A 20,460-nucleotide genomic window follows, 5' to 3' on the forward strand; every position below is an offset into this window, starting at 1 on the left:
ACATGCTCCTTGAATACCTCACTAGAATCCCTTGCCAGTTCCAAAGTTCTTTTCTTGATGGTTATTAGCTACTACACTTTTTTCAGTTTCTCCTATAGCGGCTCTGACCACGTCTTTTCTCACAGTTGAAGATGACCTCGACGTCACTGATTGCCAAAACACACTTTTCTTTTTGGTATGTTGGAGAACACAATGAAGGCTCGTTGGGCTACCGCATTCGAGATGTTTGATTGAGATTGCGAGTTTGAATTAGTGGGAGTGGATTTGTGAAGGTGTTTTTTTTCTTTTTTTTTTGGTGGTTTTTTTGGAGGGGGGTTTTTTTTTTTGGGTGGGTTTTTTTTTTTTTTTTTTTTTTTTTTGGGGGGGGGGGGGGGGGGGGTTGGATGATAGAAGGAGTTTATGTCTAAGAGATGTTTACCGCCCGCTTCTTAGTTCTTGTGTTGAACACTTAATATATATTTGAATTTCTCTTTCTTTGTTTTTTCCTCCTCATGCTCTAGGTTTTGCAACTAAAATTAAAATTAGGAATTGTGGCATGAAGAATTGCATTTTGAGATGCAATGAAACTGGCTAAGATGTTTAAATATGTGCCTCAGAGCTCAATTGATTAGAAAATTTTGACATTATTATAAGTAATTCTTTAATTCTTGATAGTATCTCATAACTTACCCAATTTTAGGATTCATCAATAAACTCCTTATCCATTATTTTTTGATCAAATATATTCTTCCAACCATAATGATTATGACTCTCATCAAAACAGTTTACTTGTTATTGGTGAAGTCCAAAATCACAATGAAAAAATAGTGATGCTAATTGAAATTTTCTTTTTTCCACCATTAAAGATGAGAGATAAAATAAGAAGGAGAGATCTACTATTTCTAACTTAAAAGCATAAGCTTAAAGTTACTATTCATGCTACAGTAAATACTATTTTTGTTAGAGTATAATTTTGAATATTAAAACTATACAGTAATGCCTTAGCCATACTGTTCACACTCCAACGATTCTTTCCATAAACACTGATCATGTTGCAGTGAATATTTTGACCATTTATCCACTGTTTAATCTGAAGTAATATTTTTTAACCTCAAAGAAATTGTTTATTTTATTATTCTTGAAAATGATGAATTTAACATTTATCAGATATTTTAAAAACATAAATATTCTCTCGCTCTATTATAGAGAATTGATAAAGAAGAAATTTTCTAAACAAACCCATTCATAATTTTTTTTCTAAAAATAGACTTCATTGAGTTTTTTTACAAAAATCGATCCATTTTGTCTTAATCCGGTTTCTAAATAGTCAGGGTTGCCAACCCTGATTATTTAGTGCATAGGGTTTAGGGTTATAATTATGGGTTTACAACCTCCTAAATAGTCGGGGTTGGCAACCCCGACTATTTAGGAACCGGATTAAGATAAAATGAGTCTATTTTTGTAAATAAAACTCAATGGGTCTATTTTTAGAAAAAAAATATGAATGAGTTTATTTAGAAAATTTCTTCAATTGATAAAACTTGATAACTAGTGTACTATTTTGTTAACTGGCTTGGACATCCACTCTATAAATAGTAGTAAAAAAATTTCTCTGAAGTTTTTATAAATAAATATATGTAAAAACCATATTATCAATTTGGTGACGTATAGAACTCGGTAATAATACTCACAGCAACGCGCAGACTTAATACTAGTTAGAAGAAGAGGGGAGAAGCAGAAAGAAGAAAAAGGAGAATGGCATTATGCCCTTACTTAGGGGCTGTTTGGATTGATTTTTTAGATAGGTAAAATGAGGGAAAACTGTCAAAAATGTCAGCTTTTTGGCAGCTTTCCCCCAAAATCACCTTTTATAGAGGTGATTTTGGGGGAAAGCTGCCAAAAAGCTGATATTTTTGACAACTTTGCCAAAAAGCTGTAAAAACCATATTATCAATTTGTGTGTGTTTGACTTTTCCGTATGCTTAATAAAATCGTGTGTTTTTTTGTTAATACAAAAATATTATCAAAAATTAAATTAATAATATATATTATTTATGTAAATATTAAAAAATTATAATTATAAATAAATGAGTTATATTAGTAATAATAATAGTAGTAGTAGTAATATATATGAAATAAGAAAAAGAAATGAATAAATAAGGTGGGGTATATATGTTGGAGTGATGGGGTTATAGTGGGTCCCAAATAAAGTAAAAATCTTTTGAAAAAACTCCTGCTGTAGAGATGATAGAAAATGAAGATTGTTGAATTATGTGGAGGGGGAATAAAGTGATGTGGCAGGAGAGAGAAGGTTAAAATTTCGACTCCTGATGGAGATAGTCTTAGTATATTCATATGTCCAGCCTGGAATGCTAAAGAGCATGAAAAATTCAAAATAGCTTTCCACGTCATCTGTCCCACAGATGGTCCCTAATCTGGGTCCAAATACAGTTTTTCTTATTTCCTTCACGTAGTTATCTGTATAAATACAATCAATAACCTCACGTTTATCCATATAGCTATACAAATCCCAAGATAATTTATGTAATTATATCATACCTCATGGGGTTTGAATGTAATTAGTCCTTTTAAAAGACAACCAAAATCACACGGAAAACCAGGTTATATAGTTCAGTATATGTATCTCCTTAATAAATAAATAAATAAATATGGAAATAAAATTATAGCAAAGACAAATAAAAGAAAAAGATAAAATGCAAGTAGAAGTGACCAGCTGTTATAGAGAAAATTCAGGAGAAATAAAAAGAGATAAAAGGAAGGAAATATCCAGCTAACAGAAGTTAGTTCGATCGTTCCAATACTTCAACGTGTCAGTCCACTCCCTTCAAAGCTAAGCCGTCCAAAGCCATTACTTCTCTTTTCATTGGCCAGCCATGCAACTAACTTGTCTTAATCCACGCCGCGGGGATAACCACGTGCCACCATGTTTTTGCAGAAAACGTCCTCTACTTACCTATATTAACAATTAAGAACCGACACTAACTGTAGTAACAGCTGGGGCAAAGTAAAAAAAAAAAAAAGTGAAAAAAGAAGAATGGACACTAAAATTTCTTACTCTTTTAAAAAATTGGGTGTTCTCTTTATTAGACACTAATGCCAACAGGATAAATGAATTAAATACACAAATGTTCTCTTATCCAAATTTAGGTACTCATAACTTAAAGAATACATCTTAAAAAATAGAACTCCAACTTGCGTCTTTTTGAATTTTGACACAAGATATGTTTGAGGTGACGGATTGATGGAATGCCAAGTTGTATTGGTATTGGAACACCATTGACAATACTTACATAGGCGCAAAAATGTAGTTTTGTCTCAAGTTGCTCTAGAATATTTTTTTTTGGTTAAAGAAAATCTAATAATCTAATTTTCCTTTTACGGTTTTTAGCCAAACCTTCTATAGAGTAATTATGTTCACCTAAATAATAATGATTGTTCTATCTCTAGATTATGTAAGGTTGTTTTTAAATTATTTTAACTGTAAATTTTTTCCCTTCCAACATGACAAATAAAATTTAAATAGAATATATATATATATATATATATCAACTTAAGTGGACGTCTACTAAGTTTCTTAGTCATTGATAATCACTTGATTGAGCTACATTATGGATGATCCGCTCCGTTAAACTTGATCTACATATTCTAAAACCCCAACACACCAAATTTGGGGTGAATCCGTTGTGGTTTGACCCTCCGTCGAGCCATGTAAAAAATTCTATTCATTCGAAACCGTTAAAATTAATACGAGTGGATGAATGGTCAAACTACGACGGATTCACCCCAAATTTGGTGTGTTGGGGTTTTAGAATATGTAGATCAAGTTCAACGGAACGGATCATCCACAATGTTGCTCAATCTAGTAATCATCAATGGATAAGAAACTTAGTGGACGTCCACTTAAGTTGACAGAAGTTTTGCTCTATATATATATATACTTTGTTAGGAATGTACATGAGAAACTGTTCAAGATCCTTTTACTCAATAATCAATGCTCAAAGGATTATTTATCTTCCAATCAGTATAAATAAATAATTAGCTATTACCATTGATCTAAATACTCTTGAACTGATTATTCACTGCACAAAGATTATTGAATATTTTCCCTTGATATACAAGGAAACCAATAAATATCAACCGCATAGGCGAACGTCTAAATCTACAAATACGAATTAAATCTGTACCTTTCTGAAAATATCCACTAAAATAGCGGGCGGATCTAGCGAAGAATCCGCCCGACTTCAATAAATACCACTAGGTCGCCATTCTCAGATTTCGCCTGCACTTTCAAGCTCGGACTCAAAAAAAAATCACCCATTTCTCTCTCTCTTCAATCTTCGTCAATTTGAGTAATGGGGGATTCAAAGCCGAAATCTGGAGGAGTCTGGCCCACCGTCAAGCCCTTCGTCAATGGCGGACTCTCGGGAATGCTCGCTACCTGCGTCATCCAACCCATCGACATGATCAAGGTTCTTCATCATCTCATTTTTTGCCCGATTTAGGGTTTTGAGCTCGAGATCTGAGATCTGATGAGGTGTTGGTTTTGTGTTGCAGGTGAGGATCCAGTTAGGTCAGGGATCGGCAGCTCAGGTCACCAAGAACATGCTCGCGCAGGAGGGATTTGGATCCTTTTACAAGGTTTTGGTTCTTGAGATCTCAGATCTGTACTAGTTTTTACCGTGTTTTAGTTTAAGTAGTTTAGATCTTGAGGATTAAATCTTTTGAGTTAGTTTTGATTTGGTATCTTTTCAATGTTTCCTTAAAAAGGCAGCGTGGAGCTGATATTTTGGTAACTATTAGCTGATTTACTGGTTGGAATAGAACATATGTCGAACAAAGAAGCTACTTGTTTGAGTTATCCGAATTGCCTTAGTTTTTGTAGTGATTTTGTAAAGATGGAATTTTTGGGGTTTTTCCATAGCGCATCCTAAATTGTTTCTTAATTTATATTAGGCCCCTAAACCTTTCTAATTTACACCCAATGGGTGGTTTTAAATAAATCCCCTACTCAGATATAACTGTAGTTTGTTAACTTTACTTTTGTTTAAAACAACATAATAGATTTGAAGGTACATTAGAAATTGAAGATTTGATAGCCTAATGTTAAATTAAGGAAGAATTTAGATCTAATATGATAACTTAATAGATTTTGGGATATAAATTGGTGGAGATATGAAGATTTGGAGGCTTAATATAAAGCTACGAAGAATTTAGGCTCTAATATAACAAAAACCCTTTTTAGTGTATTCTACAGAATTCAGGGTTACAGAAAGCATTAGGCGGCCTAGGCGCCAGACCCGACACATTGGGCCTAGGCGCCTAACCGGGGGCTAGGCAGTTTTCCAATTTTTATTTTTAATTACAATAATTGATGTTAAATACATTAAATTGCTAGAAAATAACAAAAAATAAATAATAATAGTATATTCATAATCAGTCTTGCATAAATGGACTTAATGATAAACATTAAGGAGTTAATAGGAGGCTGGAGGACGATGGAGGCGGCAATGAAGGAAATTATGACTAAGACCTAAGTGGTGCTGTTCGCATAAGGTTCCTCCTAGGCCTAGGCGCTTCCAAGACCTAGGTGGGCGGCCTAGGTACTGCCTAGGCCTAGGCAAGAGCCTAGACGGGCTAGGCAGGATCTTTTTAAAACATTGACAGTAACTTTAACAGCTTTAGCAGATTGGGAATCAGTAATTAATGTGGTTAAGATTACAATTTTTCAAATGGGAAGTAGAGAGAAAATCATTCAGTAGCTTCTGATCCTGGCCGTGCAACTGATGTTGGATGTGGGTACAGGAGGTTTTAAAAAATAATCCATTTGTTTGAACAATCATGATCTGCTATATGGATCATGCTTTTGGACATTAATTCTATTTGAACCATAGTTTCGGAAGTGATTCTACAGAACCACAAATTGTGTATCTTTTTAAAACATTGACAGTAACTTTAACAGCTTTAGCAGATTGGGAATCAGTAATTAATGTGGTTAAGATTACAATTTTTCAAATGGGAAGTAGAGAGAAAATCATTCAGTAGCTTCTGATCCTGGCCGTGCAACTGATGTTGGATGTGGGTACAGGAGGTTTTAAAAAATAATCCATTTGTTTGAACAATCATGATCTGCTATATGGATCATGCTTTTGGACATTAATTCTATTTGAACCATAGTTTCGGAAGTGATTCCACAGAACCACGAATTGTGTATCTTTCATTAGTTTCAATATTGTTGTAGATCAGGGAGCAGTAACTAGTGTTGTTAAGGTTATAGAACTTTCGAGTGTAAAGCTATGTATAAATTATTACATAGATTCCTATTTGGGCCGAGCAACTGATTCTGGATTGTTTGGATCTTATGATTTATGTACTTGCACCTAAACTATTGTAACTATTATCATATACATCTAATCATATAAATGAAATGGGATAACTTTCCCTTTAAAGATTTCTGAACTCATTTTTTATTGTAACATTCAAGAAACACATCAAGTTCTCAAAAGAATGAGGCTCATGCTAGAATTTACAGGACACTTATATCAGATTCTGAACTTACAACAAGAACATAGTGTTGGGGTTTTCAAAATGAAAACATGAAAAGGACCAGATTTCTTACTTTTTTTTAAAAACTAATTTAGTGTTGGTGTTCCATTCTAGGATCTAGATTTGTGTGTTTTATGTGATGGTGAGGCAATGTATTACCTTCCTATTTTCGATCATCCCCGTCTATCCTTCACACCCATACCCATTCTAGTAGAGATCTAGTGAGGTAGGAAATTAAAGTGAATTTTACATGAGAGAACTATGGCAAATGTAATATATACCTCACCAACTAGACATATTGGGCCAGTTATGGTGAAACTTGACTTCTTTTTTTTACTTGGCGGACCTTTACTATCATCCACTATTACAGCTTGACTTCTTATTTGTTGACTTGATGGTGCTTTACTATCATAAATTATAATAAATTAATGGGATGTTTGTTTTTGTTAGAGAAATGTTGAATAGAAATATTCTTCTGATCCATTTGAATTTTTATTTAAACCAATCTGAAATTTGCATCCGCATGATAGTTTACCATGCAAGCACATTGGAACACATTTCATATTTCAGTACAATGCATCTCGAATATTTTTCAGAACAGTGCTGCTTGCGCCTTTACAGACAGGACATAACTTGGGGACAAATTTCTGAGATCCCTATGATTTGGACAGTTGATTTATACATATGATTTAAAGAGGGGACAATTCTTTTTTAAATTTGAAAGATTTATGGGGTACGTATTCAAGCGGCCATGCTTACTGATTTCTTTCCGCTCTGAAACTTTCGCAGGCAAATCGATAATCATATTTTACTTTACGTTTGTGGATAGCATCAATGCATTTTGATTTATTTATGTTCATGTTCTAAACTTTCTTCAATATTCCATCTAATAATTTATTTCCCGTCTAATATGATGTTTTGGAGCAGGGTCTTTCTGCTGGTTTATTAAGACAAGCTACATACACAACAGCACGTCTTGGATCATTTAGGTAAGAATAAAATTGTATTAGGAAATGTTTCCTTTTGCTGACATCTTTCATTTGCATGTTCTGTGGAAAGATATGATTTGAGATCTTGTGTTATCGATGAGGATATCATCATACAGTAAAAACTTGCATTAAAGGTTACCTGCCTGTTTTGGTAGTCCAAATATCTATGTTAATGTTAATCATGTGATTGGAACATTTAGGTAAGAATAAATTGTATTAGGAAATGATTCCCTTCGCTGACATTTTTCATGTGCATGTTCTGTGGAAAGATATAATATGAGATCTTTTGCTAGCAATGAGAATATCATAATCCAGTAAAAACTTGCATTAAATGTTTTGGTAGTCCAAATATCTATGTTAATGTTAATCGTGTGATTGGAATTCATCTCTGTCCTCAAAAGTATGCTATTTGGATATAAGGTAGCTTGAATCAAGTCTTAGTGCCCATCTTAGTGCAATGATTGTTATAAGTTGGATAAAATCTTGGTGGCTATCTCAATGCAATAATTGCACTTGGATGATAATCAACAAGGTTAACTGTTTGGAATTGGTAAAAGAGTCACTGAGAATAATCAAGGGTAAAGAAGAAAATATGAGAATGGTATGGATGATTACACTGAGCCAGGCTTACTTTCATCAGGAGAGAAACTAGAGAATATTACTTCAAACTTGGTTGCAAGAGTCACTGATCTTGAATCTCTAAATGAAAATCTGAAGAATACTTGCTCTCAAACCTTCTACCTCTACCTAGCTCTTTATTCTTGGCTTTCAATGCCTTGATACAACTCTTGCTATAAAATTATTTATACTTTCTCTTGTAACTCTAATTCATAAGAAAAGATCTCAATTGTTGATTGTAAAGAATCCAACTCAATTGCAAGTAGTTTTTGACTTTGGCCATCCGATTAAATTGAGTCCTTCTTAATCATCAGCTCCTAATTGGTGATTAATCAGATGGATCCATCTCTTTTCTGCACTTGACAATAAGGCAATACAATAACTATAATATGGTAAAAATATTTTTTTGAGTTGGATCCTGAATATCCTGATTTCACTGATTTTCCTGAACATTTAGTCCAGTCTTTTCTTTTTGGGACCCTGTAGGAAACAATTATTCTTTCTTTTGGGTCCCTGTTTTGTATAGTTCGAACTTCAAACTTGAGATTCCGTAATATCACTGGACAAGTATTGTTGACCATATCTCAATATCAATTCTTGTTGGTGTCCAAGCTGTACTATTGGGTAACATACAATCTTGTCACAAAACCTTCATGCTGGTTAACTGCTTAGTAGGCCTGTTATTTCTGGTCCAGTAATTTAATCTTATCCAACTAAGGGGCGGATCCCATATTCCTGGACCAGGAAAGGGTCTAGATTTATATCTAAGGTGATATGTTGTTACCAAATTTTTATTGAGATTAAGAAATAGTAATTAGCAGAAAGAAAATATAAGCAAAAAAGCCAAATGGGATGAAGATTTCATACAAAATAAATGTTTTTTAGATAAATGTTCAAAATAAATGTCGTGCTATCTAAAATGGTCGAGGAAAATCCATATTGCTAAATGAGAATAACCTATTGTAGAAGTGTTTAGGAGGTAACCCACACCTGTTCTACTGTATACTCTTTGTTCATTAAGTAGGTCTAACTGTTTTGTGTCTATAAGAATAAACTTCTATTTGTTCATATTTTCTCAATTAAATGCAATTTATTCTCTTGCTTACTTCTAGAGTACTGACGAACAAAGCAGTCGAGGCTAATGATGGGAAGCCCCTACCTCTCCTTCAGAAAGCTGCTATTGGTTTGACGGCTGGAGCAATTGGAGCATCTGTTGGTAGTCCAGCTGATTTATCTCTCATCCGAATGCAGGCTGATGCAACACTTCCCCTAGCACAGAGACGGAATTACAAAAATGCATTTCATGCTCTTTATCGAATTTCTGCTGATGAAGGGGTTTTGGCTCTCTGGAAAGGTGCAGGGCCTACTGTAGTGAGGGCAATGGCCTTAAATATGGGCATGCTTGCCTCATACGATCAAAGTGTTGAGCTTTTCAGGGATCAACTTGGTTTTGGAGAAATCAGTACTGTTGTTGGTGAGCTCTGAACTATTATGACTGGTTATTTATCGATTTTTATGAACCATTCCTTTTCTGCGTGTAGGTTTTTGCATTTATTACTGCTAGCACTACATAATTGCACCTATTGTAGTGATACTGATCACTGAGATATATGATCCTTGCATTGTTTTGGTTGTGGCAGCTTTTGATTCTTTGAGAGGAATATCAATGTTATCCCAGAGCTGTCAGTTTATTATCTTTGAGCCAGTTTGCGTAATTAGAGAAAGGAAATTGATTTTCGAAATTGATTTTTACTGTTAAAAAGTTTCCTTGGCGAACTTCAGATGTGCTTTTCCTGAAATTCCTTCTGTACCTTATATTAAGAATCGACTGTTTGCTGTTAAGGGAAAGCAAATTATACCATAGTGGACACATGGCTTGTAGTTTGTCCTTGTTGAATTAAGTAGATATTGCCTAAATTGAGAAAAAAATATTGTCTAACCGTAAAGTAAAGCTGTGGGTTTTAGAGAATAGCATAGGTGACCACGACTGTTCTTTCTACTTAGTTCATTCTCTTCATCTTCTCGATTGGGGTCTTTGTAAAGAAACGGTCGATGTGGTCAACTTATGAGTTGTGACATTGCAGGATGCTCTTTCAACTGAACTACTTTCCTCAGAGACTAGTTTTTGTCACATTCATCATATTGTTAAGAGTATGACATGGGATCTCTGCTTTGCCTCTTTCTCTCCGACTTCTCAAGAATTCTTCTGTATTCCGTTATTAAAAAAAATAGTTAAAAATTAGTGCAAAGGCGCCACAGCTAAACTAGTTTATTTTTAGTTCCCTGCCATTAAAGTTTCTCAACTAATGTTGCTGCAACCTTCTTGCTTGCAGGGGCTAGTGCTGTTTCAGGATTCTTCGCATCTGCTTGTAGTTTGCCCTTTGACTATGTCAAAACTCAAATCCAGAAGATGCAACCAGATGCAAACGGGAAATATCCATACACTGGTTCTTTGGACTGTGCTTTGAAGACCTTAAAGAGTGGAGGACCTTTTAAATTTTACACAGGGTTTCCTGTCTACTGTGTGAGGATTGCTCCCCATGTCATGGTAATTTCTCACAAGTAACATAATTCTAGACCTACTTTCTTAGCTGAATTGATGTTTTGTCCGTTCCGTGTTGTTTGATATTTTGAATGTGATTTTGTGCAGATGACGTGGATATTCTTGAATCAAATCCAGAAGCTTGAGAAGTCTATAGGCTTGTAGTTTGTGACCTACTAAGCATATCATCATTTTAGTTGAGTATAAACTGTTTCATAATAAGATCCCGGCTTTGTTAAAGTGTCGTCGTTGAGGCTTATTTGTTATCTTGAAGGCCAACTGACCCATATCATTTAAGGGACTCGGTAGTTTGCAGTTGAGCAAGCTGCAACAACCTTTTTTGTTATTGTTGTTGTTGTTGTATTCCATTAAACTTACAGAATTTTTTTTTTTGGGGGGTAGATACCTCAGGCAGTTGAAATGTAGAACATGGTGTCATGACCCCCCAAACATATATTTACTCTATCAGAGAGTTTAAACGTTTTGCGTCCTTCTGTTATTATTAAGAAAATTCTATTTCCTGTTCTCTGTACATGCAGCTGAAATCCGAAAATTTTGGGATACTGGCTTCGTTTTGTTGTTACCGTATCGTGGTTTGAACCGTCACAACCAATTATTTTCTGAGATTTGAGACGTATCTTGGTCTGAGTGATAGTTATCTTGAGCTGTAGACCTTAGCGAACGTGCCTTGGTCGAGCTCATAGCTCTGCATCAGGAAAAAAGAAGTCCTCTAAAGGGCCCTGTAGTAGATCGCATATGGAGGAGCAAGGTTGCCAAAAATATTCCACATAAGTTAAGTTGTTGATGCAGTAGTCTCAGTGTAGTGACGCATAACCGATTTTAAAGTTGAAGTTGACGATTTCAGCTTTTTGACGAAAAGATGGAATCATACCCAACCCTACGAGATTACTTGTGTGGCATTAAGTTACCTCTCTGAATAATCCTTAAATCCTGATGAAATTCCAAGGAAACAGGTGGAGGAAACATTCGGAGATGATGCATGGTGTTTCGTTCGAATAGGTCATTGTTTCGTACAATTCTTCGGCGGACACGGGCTAGAAGAGGGTAATCAAATTGCAAACGAGCTTTCAAACGACAACCTTAGGATAACACGAGCCACCGACTTCTGCCCGATCTTGGTATGCACGTTTCAAACTTTACTCGTGATAAGTACTTTCATACGAAGAAGAAGAAGAAGAAAAAAATACAGCGAGGAGATGAGACAACATGACCGCCAATATTTTAAGTCTCAAGTTGGCGGACTCGTCTCTCTCACTGTTTCTTTTTGGATTGTATCACTCATTAGGTATTCTGTTTGGTTGCATCATGTCCGTTATCGTACTTAATCACTAAAACAAGGATGTAGGAACCTAAGAGGAGACACCAAGCGTCAACTACGGCCAAAACAATGGGTAAAAATCACTATCTGCAAGAAAACAAGCAATATAATATTCATACTAGAGTAAACGTATTCCTACAGACTGATACAGGGGAGGCGGCTCATGCAGTATGTTTATATCATTAAAGTGAAACGTGAGGGATTCATTAAAGTTCCTTTACCACCACAACTGATACAACGCCTCATTATATTCAGAAATTAGAAGAACTATAATGGTAAGAACACCCATATCTCAAAGACACATAAGAGCCACGAGAACGAGCATCAGCTAATATTATCTTAGGTTTTTATTCATCTCTCATTATATTTGCATTTCGAAATAGACAGTAAAAATATCATTTTTTTGGAACTGACCGCCAATCTATTTAACACTAATAAGGCAGAAGGGGGGGAGAGATGGACATGAACAGAGTCCAACTTTTACAAACACAAACCATTGATCCTAGAGCAAGGCCATCGGAGAAGAAATATATTTCATTGAATGGACATGAACAGAGTCCAACTTATACAAACGCAGACCATTGATCCTACAGCAAGGCCATGGGAGAAGAAATGTAAAATCCTGACGCAGAGGAAAAGAATACTGTAGAGACACTCTATAGAAAATGACGTAGCAAATAAGGATATCGTGACACATATCCTGGTACAAGTTCTAAATCTAACACAATCAATATGGTACAATCATAACATTGTACCCGTGCAAACATTTTTAACCTACTATATATAGTCATGTTCTGACCCCACAGAGATTATATTGCAAGTAAATTTCAATTTACATAGGCGAATAGATCGCAGATATGAATGCACATATACAGAAGAAGAAGCAAAACCATATAAAAAAATAAATCATACATATTACTCAAAACCACTATCATGGCATATATGAGACAGCTGATCGGTTGATCTTTGCTGAAATGGTGAAACACACACACACATACACCCAAAGACGCACACCAACACGCCCACGCCCACGCACACGTGCACACACACATTGGTAGGGTTACATACAAACGGTGTAACTAACTTAGTTACACACACAGGTAAAAACACACATTTGCCATCTATATTGGTAATCCCAATCTTTCACTTCTATCTATATGCCATCAAATCCAAGTGGATTAGAAAATACATGGTGTGAAATGCTCTATCCCATAATTCATGCAACTCTAAGTAATAACCAACTTCTGAGACCACTACAGTCCGTTTAGTACCATGTCAATGATGTAAAAACCGAAAATACCGAATATATGTGATTTTTTATCTCCGTAAATTTTAGAATGTACATATAGATCATAGTGAACAATGTAGATGATTAATATCAATGGTCAAACATGTATGTTCATGGGTATATGAGACTAAATTACACCCTGCGTATATTATAACCCTATATGTACATACATCATCTACCCTTTAAAAGAGGGAGTTCATGAAAAACTTTTCCTTCCCCAAATTACCTTCAACCAATTTAAATATACCAAAGTTATGCCTTATAATCGTTACATAGATTTCATCATCATTGATCGTCAAAAATCAAAAGCCCTAAATTTTCCGTCGGTTACGCCTCCTTTCCACCAACCAGTTCATCAGTTACCTTTCTCCTCAGCCCATCTCATCAGTTCATCGGTTACGCTGTACCACGATCTTAAAGATGAGTATTATTGTCCTAATCATCAACACCACGCCTCCGCCATCATCTCCTTAGTTCTCAGAATTTTGGCATCGGTTAGGATCAGAAAGGAATTTCATTGAAGAAGGTACTTCTAAATTTTACGTATGATTTTTAAATTTAAAACAAATTCTACCTATGATTTGAAGAAGGTTTCTTCTTGGTCTTAATTCCGCTACACAAAACCCTATCTCTAATCGTTAGTTCTGCTCAATTCACTCTCTCCCCTTTTTGTTCTTCATTCCTCTCCTTGTGTTCTAATTTTGCCCTAATTCTCGATTTCTTGCAGTTTCAAGTGACAAGGGTTTCAATATTCGAACAGCTGTTGTAGCGAGTTTAGAAAAGTAAGTTGAATCCATACAACTTATTATATCCAAATGTATTATACATTTCTATCATCAATCTTACACCGCTTATTTTGAGAGACCTTTGGCAAAAGCCTAGAATTCACATGTAATGAACTGCATTCAACCACACACAGGCTCACATAACTTGAATTATGAAGTATTTTTCCCCACACATGACAAAGAGATGTCCTTGACAAACCTAAAGTTTTCTTGTTGTTTATAGTAATTTATACCGGATTTGAGGTGAAAATTTTAGCTTGCGCTTGAAATGGATGTGACTGCATCTTTACTTGGTTTGAGTTAGTTTTAGGAGACTTGAAGTTTGTTATTTTTGACTCACGTTCTTTTTCTTTTGTCACAGCCCTCTTTTTATACCAAAACCGCAACATCATTCATTTACGATTTTGATACAGTTACCTTGGTTGGAAATGTAATGCTATATCCAGTTCACACTTTTTGTATTATTGATTGTGCCCATATAGACTACTTTGCACACTGGCATTTATACTATCTTGTAAGGAGACATTGGCACTTAAGAAGAAATATGTAAAATGCATTTGCACTAAATTGATGGGTTTGTTGTCTACTGTTTGTAAGAGATGAATCAACAGAATATATCAAATCCATCTATACATATAAAGTAACTGTTTTGTAGGTTTAGCTGGGTAAAGTCAGGTCCATTATATGATTCTTGCAGTTTGAGTTTTTGTTGGTGAGAACTGAGAAGATATGTTTACTTCGAATCTTGATAGAGTCCCATTAGACTTCTAAATCTTTATTACTTGTTTTAAAGCACAAATTATACTGCTCCTAAAGTTGGTTTATTTGTGGATGATTCAGCTAATTCATGCTGCATCGCCATGTAGCGAAAGGCGGAGAAAGTACTTATCAGTAAAGGTAATTTTAAATTTCATTCCATTTCTGTTCCTCTTCATAATATTTGTTTGTTCGTGCTCTTTTTACATAGTTCAGTTTCTATGAAACTTTCACATAGACTCATCGTGGTATCTATGTGGTTGGATATATGCTAGGAAAGAATGATACTATGATAGATTAGTTAGTAACAAGATATATATTCTTACAGGAAAGAACAATTATGGCCAGAATTAGATCAGTTGCTTCGAGATCAAGATGATGTCTCTGGTGCATCTACCACTTACACAGCCGCTGTTCCTGAATACAAGATTGTGTTTGTTGACTCAGAAGCCACATCACATTTGGAAAAGAAACGGAGTCTTGCAAATGGTCATGCCGTTCATGATATTCATCATCCATGCAGGTGCTAAAGGAATGTTTTATATTGAGACGTGTATTTAAGTTCATCTAATAATGGAATAATACATGATATCCGATCTTCAGAGCTAATGTAGTTGTGCGGAAAGAGCTCCACACTCCAGCTTCTGACCGTTCTTGCATTCATCTAGAGTTTGACATTGCTCGAACTGGTCTTGTGTAAGTACTTGTTGTTGGCCTCTTTGTTTTGATGATGTTTAACAAACAATTTACCACTAATGTTATTTGTCTAGTATTTGTGTATTTCTATTTATTGTAGATAAACAACGAATTGGAGGATAGATGAAATTGCGCATTCACGACCATATCCAATGGAGATTTGCAGAATTGTGGAGTGAAGCAATGTACATTCAAGTTAAAGATACAAGTTCAAGCTTCATCCGTAAGTATACAAAGTCGAGCTTAATTGAAGATTAAGATCAAGCTTGGGTAATTTAGTTTAGGTTTTATATTATGTGTGTTAGTACTTTAAGCTCAATCATATACACACATACACGTTTTGGTTATATATATATATATATATATATATATATACATATATATATATATATATATATATATATAATATATATATATAGGAAAGAAGAGAGATGAAGAGAGAGAGAGAGAGAGAGAGAGCAGAGAAATGGAGAAACTTGGTACCAAGTTGGCTCCAATAACTTGGCTAGTGAGTGGCCTAAGTCTTGTCCATACATCTAATTGGAGTTGGTGAAGGGTGGTTGAGGCTCTTATCTTCGAGTGTAATGTAGGGGCCAAGATAGGCGCAGCATCACTACCAAGTTGTTTAAGGCAACTTGGTAACCAAGGTTCTCCATATTTCTCATATATATTTATATATATATTATATATATATATATATATATATATACACACACACACACACACACACACATACATATATGTTTTGGTTTAGCTACATAGATATGAAACAACAAACATAGCTTTTCACATTTTTATTTGTTTCATATTCTATTGTGTTTAAGAACATATTGCATAGAATATGCATATTTATGAAAATATTGTATTCTTAGTTTTTGGACTCCACAATAATCATATACATATTTTATTAAGTCTATATAATCATTGTGTAAAGTTTTAAAACATGGTTTAGCTAAAATGTCAAAATTCACATGTTTACATTTTTATGTTTTGAACTATTTTTACAAAATGATGATATTTTACATTTAGGAGGTCCTTTTTGAAAACCAGTTTTTGTAGCATGTGTATTATCATGTTTACAATTATTTTCCAAAGTTTTATATTTTTCTGAATTTATTTGATATTTTTAAACAGTGTTTTAAAATCAGAAAAACAGTTTTCAAAACCTAAAATTTCATTGTGTCAGTTTGCGATCGACCGCCATGGTCGACCGCCTTGAGTCCAGAGACTTAGTTTGCTTTTTGTTGCGATGCGACGGCGTGCGATGCAGTCGGCAAAGAGTTTCGAGGAGTCGACCGGCCACGGTCACCGTCTGTTGTTTCAGAGCCAAATCACCATGGCGCTTTTTGGCTTGCGGTCGACCGTGAGTTTTCCACGGTTGACCGCTGATCTGACCGTTGCACTCCAACGGCTAGTTCCAACTGTGTTTTTCTGTGGGCTTTTTGGTCAGTTTTGTGGGGGTTTTGCTGAAGTTTTGAGTGGGTATAAATACCCCATTGCCTTTAGTTCTCCTACTAACAATGAGAGTGTTTTAAACAAGTATTAACAAAGGTTTATGTTTGATTTAAGTTTTGTTTAAAAAGCTTTTAAACAAATTGAGAGTTTGTTTTGTGAAATCAATTTCACAAGAGCTTGAGGAGATCAACCATTGGTGTTTGAGCATCCAACTATTCTTCCTCTACCTCTTGATCTATTGAAAAGTTTTCTAAACTCTATCTAGCTTTACATTTTGTATTGTTTAATTATCATTCTATTAAGCTAGTATTTATATTTGAGTTTAGTTTGATTTGATTTGATTTCACTCATTGTTTACACACACCCACTTGAGCTTATTGTATTTTCATACATAGTATATTTGGGTTGGTGAGAATTGTAACAATTGAGTGTGAGCTTTAATTGAGTTCTCGCCTTGTATTAGAGAACAAATTATTTGTTGTTATTGTGAGGTGTGGAGTGTAGACGATGATCGGTGAACGTTAAAAACCGACATTGTGAGTATTTGTGAACGTTGATCGGTGAGCGTTAAAAACCAACATTGTGAGGTATAAACATTATTCGGGTGAGCGTAAACAACCCGGTTGTGACAGTGGATTTCTCCCCGGGAGTGGGGAGCGGAGACGTAGGACGGAAGGTCCGAAGTCCGTGATCATATCGTATGTTTGAGTTTGCTTTGGCGCACTTCTCTTATGTTTATATTTCTTGTCGCCATTGTCCATTGCTCATTATTTATATCATCCACTATCTTGTTTATTTTGTTTACCCTTGTGTATATCACTTATCCTAGCTCACATATCTTGTTGTATTTTATACTTGCTAGAATAACTTGTTAATTAGTTTTAATTGGTATAAAATCGGATTAGATTAGCATAAGACCCTAATCACCCCCCTTTAGGGTCTAACACTTGTATTTCTTTTTTCCTTTCTTGATTCCACATCACATTATTTCTTTTTTCCTCTTTTGATTCCACGTCATATTATTCATTTTATGCAACTCATTCAATTGTATACTTAACATGACAATGATCTGATTGTTCGAGTGCCGGATATGTTCAAAGTCTTTATGACTTGTTTTTTTTGTCTTTGAACAACTTTGCCTTTAGATACGTGAGAGTGGTGCTATAGCATGTGAAAACAACCATAGAATCAATCTTATGATCCTAAGCAGTTGTATGAATTCGCGCTCTGTAGGGGTTCGTAGATCGATGTTGTGCAGTTCATTAGAGGTTATACATGTAATGGACAGGGCTTTCCTACATTTCATGTTTTTCGTCTTATATCTTCTCTTTTTCTTTCGTTTTTTTTAATTTTTATTTTGACAAGCTCACCAACGTAAAAGCTAAACAAACTTAAATTATGAGTTTATGATTGTGTTGGTTATTTTTATGGTTTATGCTGCTGTCGTCATTATTATATGTCTGTTGTTGCTTTACAAACTTAAATTAGATATTGCTGGCACATTTCCTTGTGCTCACAGTAAAACAACTCTTCCACCAGATATGAAACAAACAGGAGACCACGTTGGTGTATATTCAGAGAATCGCATTGAGACTGCAGAGGAGGCTGAAAAGCTATTGGGTCTTTCATCGGATGCATTCTTCTCCATTCATGCTGATAATGAAGATGGAACCCCCCGCAACGGTGGTTCTCTCCCACCTCCTTTCCCACTCCCTGTTGATCTAAGAACTGCTCTTGCACGATATGCTGATCTTCTGAATTTTCCTAAAAAGGCAAGAACTACCTGGATTCAAACAACTAATTTAAACATTTGTTTCTAAAACAGTATATTTGATACTATCGATTGCCGCCATTCTGATCCCAGTGAGGCAGAAAGATTGAGATTTTTGGCGTTTCCTGCTGGCAAGGTAGGTTCAGTTATTGGTGACTCTAATTGTCTAAGCTTTCAGTTTTATCGTAAATCACTTTCTCATTTTCCATTGTTTTTCTTTGACATAGGATGGATATTCTCAATGGATAGTTGCACGTCAGAGGAGCCTCCTGGAGGTTATGGCCGAGTTCCCTTCAGCCAAGCCTCCACTAGAAGTTTTCTTTGCAGCAATAGCCCCCTGGTTGCAGCCTAGATATTTACCGCTACATGTCTGCTTACACACAAAGAGCCACACAGATCCAAAGATTATTCCTACGAATTGAGTGTACCGATTTGCTCTTCTTTTTAATTTCTAAAGCTAACTAAGATTCTTATATTATTTTGTGAAGAATTAGCATGTCAAAGTAATCAATAAACGCGGTCAATGATGATGCTTGTGCCGGACTTTGAGATAAAATATCACGAACCAATGGAAGTTTACTATTGTGTTACTAAGAACTTTATAGTGTTATCTAAATAGATTTTGCTCACTATTCTCATCATCTTACATCATTAACGAAAAAGCCACTAACAATATTAATTGCAATTTGCACCTGGGTGGGTAAAATCAATTTTTGAAAAAACTTTTCTGAAAATTACTTAAGAAGTGTTCGACCAATAATTTGTGATATGCCAAATGCCCCCTCCCTGGTGGACTCATCATTGCTTATGACCGACACATGGTTAGGCATAGAGAGCATATGTCTGCTTCTTCCCTGTTTCTTTGCCTCATTTCTACTTGTGTTGATTTTCTAATTGTGTTGCTTTACTACTGAACTCCCCATTGACTATCCTTTAGTACATATTTTTTGATAGACCTCCGAGCGTGTCATACAGATACCAGGCCATAAATATGCTTTGATAATTGGCTAGCATTAGTTACATTACCATAATGGCAAAAGTTAAAGAAATAGGCTTTTATGTCGACCACCTCAAAAATTAAAGACTCGTACAAAAGTGCTCATAAATGTTTGTAAGGCTCATTTTGGTCTCTGCTTCATTATAGATTTCCACTTGGCCTGTGTTTTTCACGTATCTAGGCTTGAGCAAGTTAAGGAATTGTTAGGTTCCTGTCACCAAGTTCCATATTAGTCAATGTTTTTGACCATGTGGTTTATATGTCATTGATCCAAAATATGGGGTAAGTGGGTAACGATGGCTTAGATGTGACTGGTATAAGATAGAGGAAATAAATCACTTGATGAAAAACGTAAAGGTGGAAGATATGTAGGCTAAAGAAGGTCATTGACAAAAATGAATATATGATTCTGATGGATAACTGCTCAAAGAAAAAATTATGCAATCTCCTTCCAATGAGATATCAGTCGTCTCTAATGGAGTTGTGGAGATTAGTGAACCAAACACAGAAACTCTTGGCACAAAATAACACCAAGATGAAGAGAAAGCAACCAAGCCAAGCAAAAATATACATAATTTTGAGATTAGTGAACCAATCACTTGATGAAAAACGTAAAGGTGGAACATATGTAGGCTAAAGAAGGTCATTGACAAAGATGAATATATGATTCTGATGGATAAC

At 35.1% G+C, this 20,460-nt stretch overlaps 2 protein-coding genes across 2 annotated transcripts; both read left to right on the forward strand.

The window, feature by feature from the left end:
• On the forward strand, window positions 4,261-11,191 carry LOC109844502 (mitochondrial dicarboxylate/tricarboxylate transporter DTC-like). The gene is made up of 6 exons (XM_020413556.1): window positions 4,261-4,469; window positions 4,555-4,638; window positions 7,471-7,532; window positions 9,263-9,624; window positions 10,484-10,698; window positions 10,801-11,191. The coding sequence occupies exons 1-6, from the start codon at window positions 4,353-4,355 to the stop codon at window positions 10,855-10,857; spliced, it is 897 nt and encodes a 298-aa protein (XP_020269145.1). The 5' UTR covers window positions 4,261-4,352; the 3' UTR covers window positions 10,858-11,191.
• Window positions 12,573-19,204, forward strand: LOC109846066 (NADPH--cytochrome P450 reductase-like). The gene is made up of 6 exons (XM_020415290.1): window positions 12,573-12,645; window positions 14,047-14,101; window positions 15,189-15,383; window positions 15,464-15,556; window positions 18,531-18,783; window positions 19,010-19,204. The coding sequence occupies exons 1-6, from the start codon at window positions 12,573-12,575 to the stop codon at window positions 19,202-19,204; spliced, it is 864 nt and encodes a 287-aa protein (XP_020270879.1).

This window comes from Asparagus officinalis, chromosome 6, assembly GCF_001876935.1.
Source record: "Asparagus officinalis chromosome 6, Aspof.V1, whole genome shotgun sequence".
NCBI classification, from domain to species: Eukaryota; Viridiplantae; Streptophyta; class Magnoliopsida; order Asparagales; family Asparagaceae; genus Asparagus; species Asparagus officinalis.